Source organism: Aethina tumida, chromosome 6, assembly GCF_024364675.1.
Source record: "Aethina tumida isolate Nest 87 chromosome 6, icAetTumi1.1, whole genome shotgun sequence".
Classification (NCBI taxonomy): domain Eukaryota; kingdom Metazoa; phylum Arthropoda; class Insecta; order Coleoptera; family Nitidulidae; genus Aethina; species Aethina tumida.
This window is the reverse complement of record NC_065440.1, coordinates 19,104,454-19,117,396: the sequence shown is the minus strand read 5'-3', so window position 1 is coordinate 19,117,396 and position 12,943 is coordinate 19,104,454. Positions and strand designations below refer to the sequence as shown.

Sequence of the window (12,943 nt, the reverse complement as noted above, 5' to 3'; positions counted from 1 at the left end):
TGAAAGGTGATAAATAAAACAACATAGAATATTACTTTAAAGCTTACATAAATTAAGGCACAATCGGTTAAATATGTACAAATAATACGAACATGATTAAAAAGTTAAAGCTACACAATCACATTTAAGTTAATTAAGAAATTTCTGGTATTTCCTTGGCTATTAAACTTTTAGCCAAATCCATTTCACTGCCAATAAACCAATTGGACCTTGTTAAATTCTTTTCATCGTGATATAACACTCTTAAATTCATTTCAGTTGCCCTCATACAATGTAAAGTTTCGTAATATTTCACGAACATTTCGAAAATATTGCCTGTATTTTTAATATCGTCGTCCAAAAGGGCAGTTATGTCATTGTCCACTCTCGTTAAGGGTAAAATGTGCTGATACTTCTTCCTCGCTGAAAACAAAAGTTTTATAATCAAATACGGGGAGATGTTTAATTGTTTTACCTGTTACATAATCTTTGCCATAGAAAGATATGTACTTATATTCTTCCCGATCAAAATGCCCTACCGATTTCTGCACATCCAAACTCTTTTGATTCGTCACCAACGGATTGTATTGTCGGAAAGGAATCGGGTTGAAAATCTGGAATTCAGGGATGGTGTTCATTCTAACTCTGTTCAAAAAATCACCGGTAATATTGACGTGTACGTCCAGAAACAAACACAAACTCTCCAACCCCAACTTTTTCAAAGCCAGATCGGCCATAGCAAAGTTCAAACTTGGATAATCCTCAGTGTAAATCTTGTGTTTGAACTCGGGCAACTGGATGGATAGCCAGGCGATTTTCGTGTCGTCATTTCGGAATTTCTGTGCCAACTGCGTTGCCCTCTCTTTTAAACCGCTGAAAACGTCAGGGTCCTGCCCTGATTTGAACTGGTACAAAAATACCAATAAGAGGAACGTTTTCTCCTTTTTCTCCATCATTAAGTTGTATCTGTCTAGGAATTGATTGGCTAATTCTAATTCAGTTTCTTGTACTGGCAAAATAATAGCAACCTTCGTGTTTTCCGTTACGTACGGTACTTGGACGAATTCAACGTTGCCCAAAGGTTTGCACACCTCAAATCTGTAACGTAACATTAATTAATAATGTTTTAAGGGTGTTTTGTATAGGTAACCTTTTGATGATTTCCTTTCCTGTGTTTAAGTCCCTAAAGGCTAAGTCAAAGGCATAATCCATTCCCCTGCTTAAATCAAAGGTTTTATAACCATTGACTAGTCTTCTGTATAGCAAATATTTGTCATTGTTGGCAACTTTAGATGTAATTTCGTCGATTATGTACTAAAAAAATTGAATCAGCATCTATTTAAATAGTTAAAACCAATAATTACTTCAATATCTTTTAATTCTGGTTCATTGTGCGGACGAATCACTGTAAAATCATCAGGGAAAAACACGTGGGACATGTTAAAATAATACTGACGGGGTAAATCAAATCTAGTCGCTGGTTTTGCTCCAACTCTTTGTCCTGGAGGCCAAGAGTCTTGCACCAATTTTGATAAATTATCAGTCTGTTGCTTTATCAACTCCAGCCTTTGCTGCAATAATAAAACAACAATAAATGTTTTTATGTATATTTTTTTCAGTACAAACCCTTAAGAAATAGGCGTTTAATAAGTAAAAGTCTTCATTTTTCATCACAGGATGCACAGTTACTACTTCATTGAACTGTGGCCTTGAGGACAATTCCAACAAGTGTTCATTCAACTCAAAATGTTTCAATTTGTAGCTTTTCAATGATATTTCCTGTTAAAAACATTTGTTTATTAATTAATGGAATGGTTGTATTATTTTTTGTACCTGCACACTTTCTTGACAATTCATCCCAATGCTGTGATACACACAACGTCCAAAGTTTTCGCTATTGTCGTCAGAAACGGTGTTAATAATGCACCAGTCTAAATGTTTACGCATCTCCCTCAATACTGAATTGCTGATCAAAATTCCAGAGTCTGAAGCAATTAACTACTAAGTAACATAAATATTAATATTGAAGAGACATACCAAAACTGCAATAGCTTGAATCCTGCACTTTAGTGCCCATGTAAACGTCCATAGAAACGCTAATTTTGCTGACCAAATCTTTCAGTCTGTGAATGTTGATGAAGGTGTAATCATTGGCGAAAAAGTAGTAGTCATAATCTTGAGCAAAACTGTCCCCCACATACTTAACAACCTGGAAAGGCCTGAATTTCGTTCTGGAGTCTGTAAAACCCACCAAACCAGTCAAATTGAACTTGGATTTCAGTTTATACTGGGCCGTGATGAAAAACTTTATTTTATCCACTATGTGACCAATGGTCTTGTTCAAATGCACGGCGTGACTGTTGACTTTTTCTTCGGACGTGAAAATGCCCACGAACATTTTCTCCCTGATCCCTAGTTCAGTCGAGTAATACCTGGGGCGCACCACTTTCTTCGTGGTGTCCGGCGTCTTTTTCGGCGGATTCACCACGGGCACGGAGTTGTTGAAGGTGCGCAGTATTTGCTGGTTTTCGCTGCGTTGCAAGTCATTTTTTTGTCTGCAGTCCAGACTCAGACCGTCTTGTATTAAGGACGACACGTACAATCCGATTACGAAGCCCAGAATCACGTAGAGATTGTCGTGCAGGAATTTTCTTACAGCCTTCATTGTTTCAGTCGTTTGTTGGCATGTTTCGTTGCAAAATTGATTAGATTGCTTCAGTTATCACAGATTAATTGGTTTTGTTTATATATTTGGCAGGGATTAACCTTAAAGTTCTTCTTCTTCCGCAGTCCAAAGTTTTATTTGTTTATTTCCAATAGGGTGCGCTGACACATAAACATCTTCAACCTATCACAATGCTTAGTTTCAAATGTAATCGTTTTGATTGGTGTAAATTTTTTTATGTAATATTTTCTTAAACAAACTTTATTTCAGTCTTACATTACAATATTTAACTTTTTAAGGTGCTAAAAATTATTGTAACCATAGAGACTGTTAATATCGAACTTAATCAATCAGTTTCAAATTCCTAACCTCAAATCACAAATACAACAACCACTGTCAAAAAACTTGTGTCATTTAAATTAACAGCTGTATACAATATATAAAACAAAATGTGAGTATTTTCAATACACATTTATAAATTTATAATTGTTATTATGTTTAACAGGGTGCAACGACCATATTCACAGAAAGAAGAAAAAATTATTCTAGACTTCATTATCGAACAACAGGCATTTAATTTACTAAAAACAAACAGTTTCTGGAAACAATTGGAATCAAAAAATTTACTTGATCGCACTTATCAAAGCATGAAGGAACATTTTAGAAAGGTTATACTGTTACAACTGCACTATCCATTTTATGAATTAACACCCGAGATTAGACAACAAATCACAAATGGTTATAGAGAAGGTTATTCAACTTAATTTAACATGACCTTATAAATATATTAATTTATTTTATATTTTAGGTTTTTTGAAATAAAGTTGAAGCAATTTCTCATTATTATTTGTTGTGTATATATTAAATGGCTTTTTATTTTTACTTTTTATATCTAATTTAGTGTTTTTGAGTATTATGGCTGAAATAAAAACACTACTTTTATAAAAATGAATTTTATTTATACATAAGAATTTTATTAATTTGACTGGATGGAAGTGTTAAGTTGCATTCCACAGTTTTAATAGAAACATTTATTAAACATTAAAAGTTATGACTGCAAATCACCAATTAAAGTTTTTATTGTTTGAGTGTTTAATTTAAGCTGGTTTATCCAGTTTTATGAAAAGTTAAATGGTAAAAAAATTAATTAAAACGTTCTTAAGTATTTATCAAAATAAAAAATTAATATACAGTGTGGCTCGTTTAAAAGTTACAGTATTGCTGTAGGTTTTGGGCCAGAAAACGTGAAATTTTGTCTATTAGACAAAAAATATAAATTTTATGGGGGTGTCTCATAATTTTATCTAAAGAAAACAAAATTCAACAAGAACAAACCAAGAATCAAACTAAAGGACAGTTTCAAACCATCTGAGGAGTTGTCATTTGGTTCCACATAGGCACATTCCTTCTCCCAAGTTTCGTTGTCAATAGTAACGTTTCCCATCAATCCAATAAACTTCTGATAATCGCAGTCGAAGTCACAACCTTCCAAAACCACTTTTATGAGCTCCTCGTTCTTCTTATAAAGGACGTTCAAGTACGGGGCAGTTCTGTCACCCCTAAGCTCAAATATTACGGTGCTGGCATAAGGTGGTTGTTCGTTGTCGAAGTTCTTCATGGCCTGAAGGGCGTAGGCGACGGTCGTGTCGTGTGCCGAAAGCATTAAGAATTTCTGAGTGGGCGGCACGTATTCGTCCCTCAATTGATACGTGTAACGATTGTTAAGCACCCCCTCGAAATGTGTGAAAATAAAATTGAACAGAGGCCCGATCTTCAAACGTGCCAAGTCCGCATTGTAAGCGGGCATGGCGAAACTCAAACCCGACAAATTTTTAGTAATAGTCGGGTAAACTTGTGAAGTCCACTCGGGCAATTTGAAGCCGAACTGTTCCTTCTCCACCTTGAGTACGTCGTGCAACGTTTGGAAGTTGGTCAGGGTGGTGAAGTCCGTTCCGGTCTTCTCGGTACAGTAATCGAACCATTTTTGGTTCTCGGCGATGATGGAAGACACCAAGGTGCCGGTTGAGAAAGCCCTGGCCATTTGTTCGTACTTGGGACAAGGTTTCGACATTCTCAGAACGTTGTCGGTGGCGCGAGGTACGACGTGCACCGGAATGGGTTGCCACAGAAGTGTTTTGTTCCAAATCATTGAGCCTTTGGGTGGGTACAAGCCCGCCAAATTGGCTTCTGCGGACATCAAGCTGCGGTCCACGTCCGATGATCGTACGTAAATGTCATCTTCGGAGTAAGTTTCGTTGAGGAAGTCCGCGTATCTAGCCCGGAACCACTTTCCTAGTTCGTATTGGCGTTTTTTGCCTCCCTAAAAAATGTACAAGGGTACTAAAGGGGCAGCAACTATTCAGTGTTTGGGAAATTAAACAAACGATACATCAATTAAATAAAACATGTAATAAAATTATATTTATTTGAAATACATTTGATCGTTGGCTTAAATTAAGATGTTAGCATTAACAAATTCATAGAATTTCATAGATAGAAACCTGTAATTTTTCCATCTACTATTAAAAGCACCAAAGTCGAATTAACTAATTAATTTCTTGGAAGTTTGGAGCAGCTTTAAACTTTACACTCTTCTTTCCATTGTTCTGGCGGAACAGTGACAGGTTCAAGCACCTTTACAAAGTCTTCAAAAGGACAATTCCATTCACATCCTCTGACTTTTAAATTAATTAACTCGCCGTCCTTTTTGTAAATAACATTAACGTATTCAACGTTGTCTGCCCTTCTGACTTCGAATATTAAAGTGGCGGCGTAAGGAGCAAGTTTATAATCGAAGCTTTGCATGGCCATCAATAGATTTGTCACGGTTGTGTCGTGGGCAGGGAACATTAAAAATTTCTGTGCAGATTCGTTTTTAGCAATCACATTCCGGAAATGTGTGAGTAAGTGATTGAAAAATGGTCCAGTCTTCAAACGTGCCATTTGTTCGGTAAAAGCTCCGGTGGTAAAACTGATGACTGCCAGTGGTTCAGTTCTGGACGGATAAATCGAATTGGTCCAGTCGGGAAGCTTCATATTGTAATATTCTTTTTCGATTTTCAATGTGTCGTGGAAATATTCGACATCCACAAGCGTCTTACAGTCCTGCCCCCCCTTTTCCGTCACCAAGTCCAACAAGTCCTGGTTGGCTTTCAGTAAATTGTTCACGTAGTCACTGTTCAACAAGTCCTGCTTGAGCTTGTCGTATTTGGGGCAAGACTTGTGCATAGCAACAATGTCGTCCTCATCCTCCGGCATCGTGTGCACCGGAATGGGTTGCCAGCTCAAGCCGTCCTCCCACGTTTGGTTCTCGTTAGGAGGATAAAGTCCAGCCAGGTTGGCCTGGCCGGACATCAAAGTTCTGTCGACGTTGGTAGACCTGACGTAAATGTCGTCTTCGGAATAAGTTTCCGGGAGGAAACCGTTGTATCTGATCCTGAACCACTGGCCCAGCTCGTAGTGGCGTTGCTTTCCTTCCTGCAACACAAGATATATCTTCGATGAGGGAAATTTCTGTGCTGTTACAGTTTTTGGGAAGTTTCGTCAAAGTGGTGTCAAAAGAAATTCGAGCTCATTGAAGATACAACTTATGTCGACTGATTTTTTTTATCAGATATATTTGTAAAATTTATTATGAATTTTCATTTTATTAAGTAATAATAAGTTTAAAATTATTAAAAAGTGCATTAAAATACCTAAAAAGTGTCTATTTTTAAAATTAGTAAGAGTTATACCCAAAAATCACCAATAACTGCATTATTCAGTTTTAATCAAGGTGAATTTGTTCAAAAATTAATTAAAACTCTTAGAAATATCTGCTTTTAAATTAAAATTGTTTCTTAAGGAATTCCGACTGAAAATCATCAATAAAAGTCAGTGTAAATTTCTTATTATTGAAATATTTAATTTAGGTTGGATTAATCAGTTTTAATAAAAGTAAAATTGTTCATAATTGAATTAAAACATTCTTATATGTATCTGTTTTCAAAATTTATATTATTTTTTAGTCATTATTACCAAAAATCACCAATAAGTCAGCCTAAAGGTTTTATTAATAAAAGAATTGAAATTATGCTGTATTATTTAGTTTTAATCAAGACGAATAGGTTCAAAAATGTATTAAAACTAGCTGTTTTCAAGATTCATATTATTTTTTAGTCGTTATACCCAGAAGTCACCAATAAAAGTCAGCATAAGGGTTTCATTATTAAAAAAGTTGAAATTAAGCTACATTATTCAGTTTTAATCGAGGTAAATTTGTCCAAAAATTTATTAAAACCTTATTACAAACATTTACTTTTAAATAAAAATTGTTTCTTAAGGAGTTCCGACTGAAAATCACCAATAAAAGTCAGCATAAGTTTCTTATTATTGAAATATTTAATGTATGTCGGATTAATCCGTTTTAAAACATTGTATGTGTCTCTTTTCCAGATTAATCAGTCGTTATAAGCAAAAATCACCAATAAAAGTCAGCAACAACTTCTTATTGTCAATTTTCTTTAGTATTAACAACAAAATTGCTTTAAAAACCTAATTCACATGTAAATTTTACAATATATTTCATTCAAATTTGATTACATTCAAGTTTCCATTCTTGAACATCTACAGTTATAGGTTTTAAACATTCTTTAAACCTGTACAAGTCGCAACTGGACCCACAACACTCAACAACAACATTTCTTAAATCATCATCAACCTTGTAATAAATCAAAATATAATTTTCTGAGCCACTCTTCCACAATTCTATGATAACACTGCTGACGTACTTTGGTGGGACACCATCGAACACTTTGAGGCTTTCCAGCACGTTCGAAATCGAAACGTCGTGTCCTGAATAAACCCAAAGGTTGAAACCGGTTTTGTTCTCCAACAAATTCTGGAAATTGTCCAGGATTAAGTGCCAGAACGGCCCGGTCTTCAACCTGGCCAGTTCGGTGGTTCCCGAGTGAGTGGCGAAACTCATTCCCGACAACTTGGACGTTTTAACCGGATAAACCTTGCGGGTCCAAAGTGGGAGGGTGAAGTTGCGTTCTTTGTCCTCGATTTCCAGGACGCCGTGCAGGAACTCGAAGTACTCCATGTCGGTGGCCTCTTTGCCGGACATTTCGGAGCAATATTCGAACACGCCTTTGTACTCGTCGGTGGTTTTTAATTCGTTTATTAGGTGTTGTACGTGTTGGTGTTTTAGTTTGGCGTACTTGGGACAAGTGATGTTCCAGTCCAACAAGTAGTTGTCCCTCCAGTTTATGATTTGAACGTCTACGTTCGGTTTTTTGGCGTACAAGGCGTCCAGGAACTCCCTGGCTGAGTCTTTGGTGCGTACCGTGTTGGTACTTTGTACGTGCACGTGTTTGTTGATGATTTGGTGGTAACGTTCTTGGATCCAATGTCCAAACGTTTTTAATCTGGTCCTTCCAGTCTAGAAACAACAAACAACGTCTAATCTCTAAGGTACATTTTTTCCATAGTTTTCCTCCTCATGCTGTTAGTTTTATCGATTATCATAATTATTTAATTGTTGTTAATTCGTTTAATAATAGGTGATAATGGTTTTTTTTTATTGTATAAAATTAGTTATCAGTAGCCTTAAGTGATTGATGATTCTTATCAAAGTCAACAGATTTTGTTTAAGTGTTTTTAATACTTACATTGGTGAGTTGTCCCCAACCAACTGGCCAATTGCTGCGGTCTTTGTAGGGATCGTTGGGGTAAGTTTCAATGATTGTTCTGTCACCATGACGGAAAAGCTTAAACAAACAATTTTAAACCGTTATTAAATGTAGGACATTTTTCAATGAAGTGAGACCTTGTTTATTTATATTTAATTAGTAATTTATACAAAATTCTTGGAATTTGCCTACATATTTATCATAATGATAATAATGTACTGTACTTAATTATTAATAGCTAATTTCTAGTTTTATCTAAGTAAAAGCATAGCATTGAACATATTCAATGTTACCCAGTTTGTGTAATTAATATTTCAAAAAATATTAATCACACACCAACCATGTTAAAACAATGCAACATTTAAAATATGCTTGAAACTTGATAAGAAGTGGGTGTTAAAATTGCAAAGGTAAACGAATTTTATACATGTTGATTAATTGCTTCATATTTTATTATATACGATTGCAAATAATGTGGTGAAATGTCAGCACACCAGACAAGTACTTCAATAATCTAAATCCTACAAAAACAATTGGCAATAAATTAAAAAATTATTTATGGCAGATAAATTAATTAATAAACTAAGTAGTCAGACAATTAATCCACGTGTAATACGATAAGGTGTCCAACGAAACAAAGTGCACACTCAAGAAAATTTACCTTCCGTATTTTAGTAAAATTTTATGCAAATACTGATTAAAACTTTACATGTTTTTGGACAGTAAAATGTTCTGTGCAGGACCTAAGCCTAATCCACCCCAATTATCAGTAACTCGTTAAGTTTACCATTAAAAATTGGCGAATTAGTGACAACTAACTTATTAAAAATGTTAAAATAAGGAAAAAATGGAATGGAACTTACAACAGCCACAGCGATGAGCTCGTCGGTTGCATCTTTGGGTCTGGCTTCCGCTGCGACTAGGACGACGAAAATGAGTAAAAGCGAGAGCTTCATCGTGACCGTCCTGTGTGTGGACGCCAAACCGCAATAACTGACCGAAAATCGGCTCAACAAGTCGATAAACGTTTATCTGCCGCGATTACGAATACGTATTGTGATTTTCATCTCTGATTTTAATTGTTTTTTTATGCTTGTTTGGAAATTATCTACGATTGTGTGTGTTGTTGACAAACAAACGGACGACCAATGTAAATTCATGTATTTGTTTTTAAAATTCGTTGAACTTTTCATACATAAAGTTAATGGAAAGTTCTCCTTGACTGTGTGACACATTAAAGCATTCTTTTTTAACAGTTACAATTGAAAGACACCAACAAAAAACATCATAAGGTGTTTATAATTAAAATAATTTAATTTAAGCTGCAATATTTAGTTTTAATCAAAATGAACTGTTGAAAAATTCATTAAAACTTGCTTGAAAATTATCTCTTTTCAATTTTGTTTGATGCTTAGACAGTTAGAATTGAAATTCACCAATAAAAATCAGCATAAATAACTCCATTATTAAAAGAGTTTAATTTAATCTGCTTTATTTAGTTTTGATTAATGGGAAACTGTTGAAAATTCATTAAAATTTACTTGAAATTATATATCTTTAGTTTGTTTTTAGACAGTAACATTGTAATTCACCAATAAAAATCTGCATAAAGTACTTAATTATTAAAAGTGGGCAGAACGTTATAATTGTTTTAGAAATAGAAATCAATAGAAACATTCCTGTTAATACATTTATTCGGTTCTAAAAAATATATGTAAAATAAATATTTTAACAGTAAAACATAGTTCATATTGTTCAAGGAAGAATCTCACAGAGTTTCTTTTTGGTGTCTGGCGAAATGGCAACAGTTTCAAGAATCGTCTTGAACTTGCTCAGCACACATTTCTCCGAGCACTTCTTCACCACCAAATTCTCGACGGTGTCGTTCCTCTTAAGGTAAAACCTCACGTACTGATTCTTGCTTCCTTGCCACAGCTCGAACATCACCATGGACGCGAACTCGGGACAGAAATTCTCGTAGTCCGGCTCCAAAACGTGCATCACGTCGGACACCAAGCTGTCGTGACCTGAGTACATGACGAATTTTTGGGCGGGGTTCAGGAAGTTTTGCAGGACGGTGTTCAGGAACGAGCCGATTGATAGTTTGGCGATTTCTGTCGTTGAGGTGTCCTGGGCAAACGCCAGAGCTGCCAGTTCGTTTATTGGGTTAGGGTAGATTTGTGACGTCCAGGCTGGCAGGGGTAAGCCGCCCCAATCTTCTCTGTACAAGGTGTCTCTTAGTAACACGAGGGTGTTTAAGTCTGGAAATCGAATTGGATGTTTGGATGTTACCAAGTTCATCTTTTGGACTCGTGATATTCTTACCGGTAATGTTTAAGCCTGAGTGGAAGCTCATGTAAGCCAGTTCTTCTTGGTACTGAGCTAAAACTGCTTGGATTTTTTCGGAGTTGTCCACCGTCTTTTTTAGGGCATCATATCGTGGACAATTCGTTACTGTCCCTTCCAAAATTGAGACGTTAATGTGTACTGGAATGGGTTGCCATAAAAGTGTTTGGTTCCAGATTTGATCACCTTGAGGTGGATAGAGACCTAAAGATTGTCGTGTTCAAGATATTTGTAATGGTTTGTTTGTAGTTTGATAAAAACCTGCTAAGTTGCATTGCGCAGACATGTGAACTCTGTCAACATCACTGGAATAAACCAAAATCTCATTTCTGGAGTACCTGGTGGACAAGAAGTCGTTGTATCTTCCTCTTAGCCATTGTCCCAGCTTGTATTGATGCATTTTACCAACCTTTAACAATTTTAAACTCAATAACGTTGTCAATTAATTATAAGTTAGTTACTTACATTTGTTAGTTGTCCACTTTCAGTTTCTTGGAACAGGATATTGTTGTATGGGTCATTGGGGTAAGTTGCTATTGGAGTCCTTTCGCCATGTCTGAAAAGCTGCCACAAGAAAACAATTAACAATTATTATGTATTAGTAATTAAATAAAGTACAAAGGCATACCACTTGTACTGACAGGAGTTTGTCAGCAGCCTTGCCAAAAACGCAATGCACCAAAGCAAGCCCGACAATCAGCAACCTCATCTCAGACTCGAGTCGAAGACTGACTTTCATCCGTCCGATTAAGCAATTTATACAAGATTTCGGCACAACACGATCAAACAAAAGAATTAAACGGAATAAACGCATTAACGGGCTTAAACCTTAATCGCTTACAGAAAAACAAATATGGCTCACGTGCCATATATTGTGGAAATGTATCGTTGAACGATACGGAATTCGTGCAAAAAACGTGGTAGATGGGTATAAAAACTTTGTGATGACTGTGCTGAGTTGTCAGTTCTGAACATGATTTCAAAAATTGTTGTCGTCGTGTTTTTGGCCGGCTGTTTAGCTGATGAACTGATCCAAGTACAAGTGGTGGGTGACTTGCTTAACTATTTATACAAGTTTAAAACTTTCATTTGTTACAGATATTCAGGCATGGAGACAGAACACCAATGGAAACATACCCCAATGATCCTTACAAAGACAAACTGTGGGCTCAGGAGGACCCAGGACAGCTAACCAACGTAATTATAGCAATAAATAGTAACTGGTGATTCAAGTAATTGTTTTTTTTTTTCAATACAGGTAGGAAAGCAAAAACAGTACGAGTTAGGACAATGGATCAGAAGCCGTTACAGCAGTTTCCTGCCCTCAAAATACTCCTACACACATTTAAAAGTAATTTCAGACGACATGGACAGGTGTTTGATGTCAGCCGGAGCTAATTTAGCTGGCCTGTATGCTCCAGAGGCTGGACAAATTTGGAATCAGGTTCTACATTGGCAGCCAATTCCCATTCACACTAATCTGGCACTGTTGGAGGGATCAGCCAGCAATTGTCCAAGGAACGACGCCCTTTTAGACAAGGTTCTGAACACCCCAACCTATCAGGCCATTGACCAGTCCTATACAGACGTGTACAAATACCTGACCTTGCACTCAGGAAAAAACGTGACAAGTAAATGGTCCACAAAAAGGCAACGTACAGAAGAATTAAGTTGTTTGTTTTAGATCTAATGGGAGCTTGGACAATCAGAGACGTGATGTACATCGAGTCAGTGTTGGGCTGGGAGTTGCCCAGCTGGACGAAAGAAGTCTACCCCAAACCGTTGGATCAAATCTCCGCCAGCTTCTTCCAAGCCAGCACGGCCAACAAAGAGATCGCCCAGCTTAACGTTGGACCCCTCTTCACCACACTCACTGAAAACTTCAACGCCACAGAAAAAATGATTTATTACTCAGCCCACGACTCGAACATAGTAGATGTTTTGCACGTTTTGGCGCCGACGTTTCCGATTGGTTGTCCCAAGTTTGCGTCCAGCCTGTTCTTTGAATTGTGGCAGAAAAACAGCCTTAAGTATGTTAAATTGTATGTGAAGAATGGCGACACCTTATCATTGGTGAACATCCAAAACTGCGGTACCAGTTGCGAGCTGAACAAGCTTAACAAGATTTTGGCGCCGTACAGTTTGACGTTGAAGCAAAAAGAACAAATCTGCAACTCATAATTGTGGTTTAAATAAATATGGATGTAAGACTTCTTAATATAAACTTGCCAAAGCCGCTTTAAATCCTAAAACAATCATTTTAATGTGGTTGACAAAATAT

The 12,943-nt window shown here is 36.4% G+C and overlaps 4 protein-coding genes and 1 long non-coding RNA gene across 8 annotated transcripts; 2 read left to right on the top strand and 3 right to left on the bottom strand.

Moving 5' to 3' along the window:
* Positions 1-29: 29 nt before the first annotated feature.
* LOC109602973 (chondroitin sulfate synthase 2) lies at positions 30-2,769 on the bottom strand. The gene is made up of 7 exons (XM_020019421.2): positions 2,017-2,769; positions 1,813-1,964; positions 1,606-1,758; positions 1,344-1,550; positions 1,130-1,293; positions 455-1,077; positions 30-402 (listed from the first exon to the last, which is right to left on the bottom strand). The coding sequence occupies exons 1-7, from the start codon at positions 2,642-2,644 to the stop codon at positions 134-136; spliced, it is 2,196 nt and encodes a 731-aa protein (XP_019874980.1). The 5' UTR covers positions 2,645-2,769; the 3' UTR covers positions 30-133.
* A 27-nt stretch (positions 2,770-2,796) lies between these two features.
* On the top strand, positions 2,797-3,592 carry LOC109602974 (uncharacterized). Its single transcript, XR_002191783.2, has 4 exons — positions 2,797-2,883; positions 2,944-3,095; positions 3,150-3,394; positions 3,453-3,592. It is a non-coding gene; the product is annotated as an uncharacterized LOC109602974 (long non-coding RNA).
* A 310-nt stretch (positions 3,593-3,902) lies between these two features.
* On the bottom strand, positions 3,903-9,321 carry LOC109602966 (lysosomal acid phosphatase). Of its 3 annotated transcripts, none has more exons than XM_020019412.2 (3): positions 9,180-9,321; positions 8,296-8,394; positions 3,903-4,964 (listed from the first exon to the last, which is right to left on the bottom strand). In XM_020019412.2, the coding sequence occupies exons 1-3, from the start codon at positions 9,270-9,272 to the stop codon at positions 3,945-3,947; spliced, it is 1,212 nt and encodes a 403-aa protein (XP_019874971.2). In that variant the 5' UTR covers positions 9,273-9,321; the 3' UTR covers positions 3,903-3,944. The 3 variants fall into 3 exon arrangements, with proteins under 3 accessions (XP_019874971.2, XP_049825125.1, XP_049825126.1); XM_049969168.1 differs by lacking the exon at positions 3,903-4,964 and adding an exon at positions 5,051-6,121; XM_049969169.1 differs by lacking the exon at positions 3,903-4,964 and adding an exon at positions 7,111-8,066.
* A 671-nt stretch (positions 9,322-9,992) lies between these two features.
* LOC109602992 (prostatic acid phosphatase-like) lies at positions 9,993-11,443 on the bottom strand. Its single transcript, XM_020019439.2, has 5 exons — positions 11,291-11,443; positions 11,128-11,226; positions 10,924-11,071; positions 10,642-10,866; positions 9,993-10,577 (listed from the first exon to the last, which is right to left on the bottom strand). Exons 1-5 carry the CDS (start codon positions 11,399-11,401, stop codon positions 10,072-10,074), a joined length of 1,089 nt encoding a protein of 362 aa, XP_019874998.2. The 5' UTR covers positions 11,402-11,443; the 3' UTR covers positions 9,993-10,071.
* A 134-nt stretch (positions 11,444-11,577) lies between these two features.
* LOC109602965 (prostatic acid phosphatase) lies at positions 11,578-12,906 on the top strand. 2 transcript variants are annotated; one of them, XM_049969170.1, is made up of 4 exons: positions 11,578-11,707; positions 11,761-11,859; positions 11,921-12,293; positions 12,347-12,906. In XM_049969170.1, exons 1-4 carry the CDS (start codon positions 11,636-11,638, stop codon positions 12,841-12,843), a joined length of 1,041 nt encoding a protein of 346 aa, XP_049825127.1. In that variant the 5' UTR covers positions 11,578-11,635; the 3' UTR covers positions 12,844-12,906. The 2 variants fall into 2 exon arrangements, with proteins under 2 accessions (XP_049825127.1, XP_049825128.1); XM_049969171.1 differs by having other exon boundaries at positions 11,621-11,704.
* Positions 12,907-12,943: the final 37 nt, after the last annotated feature.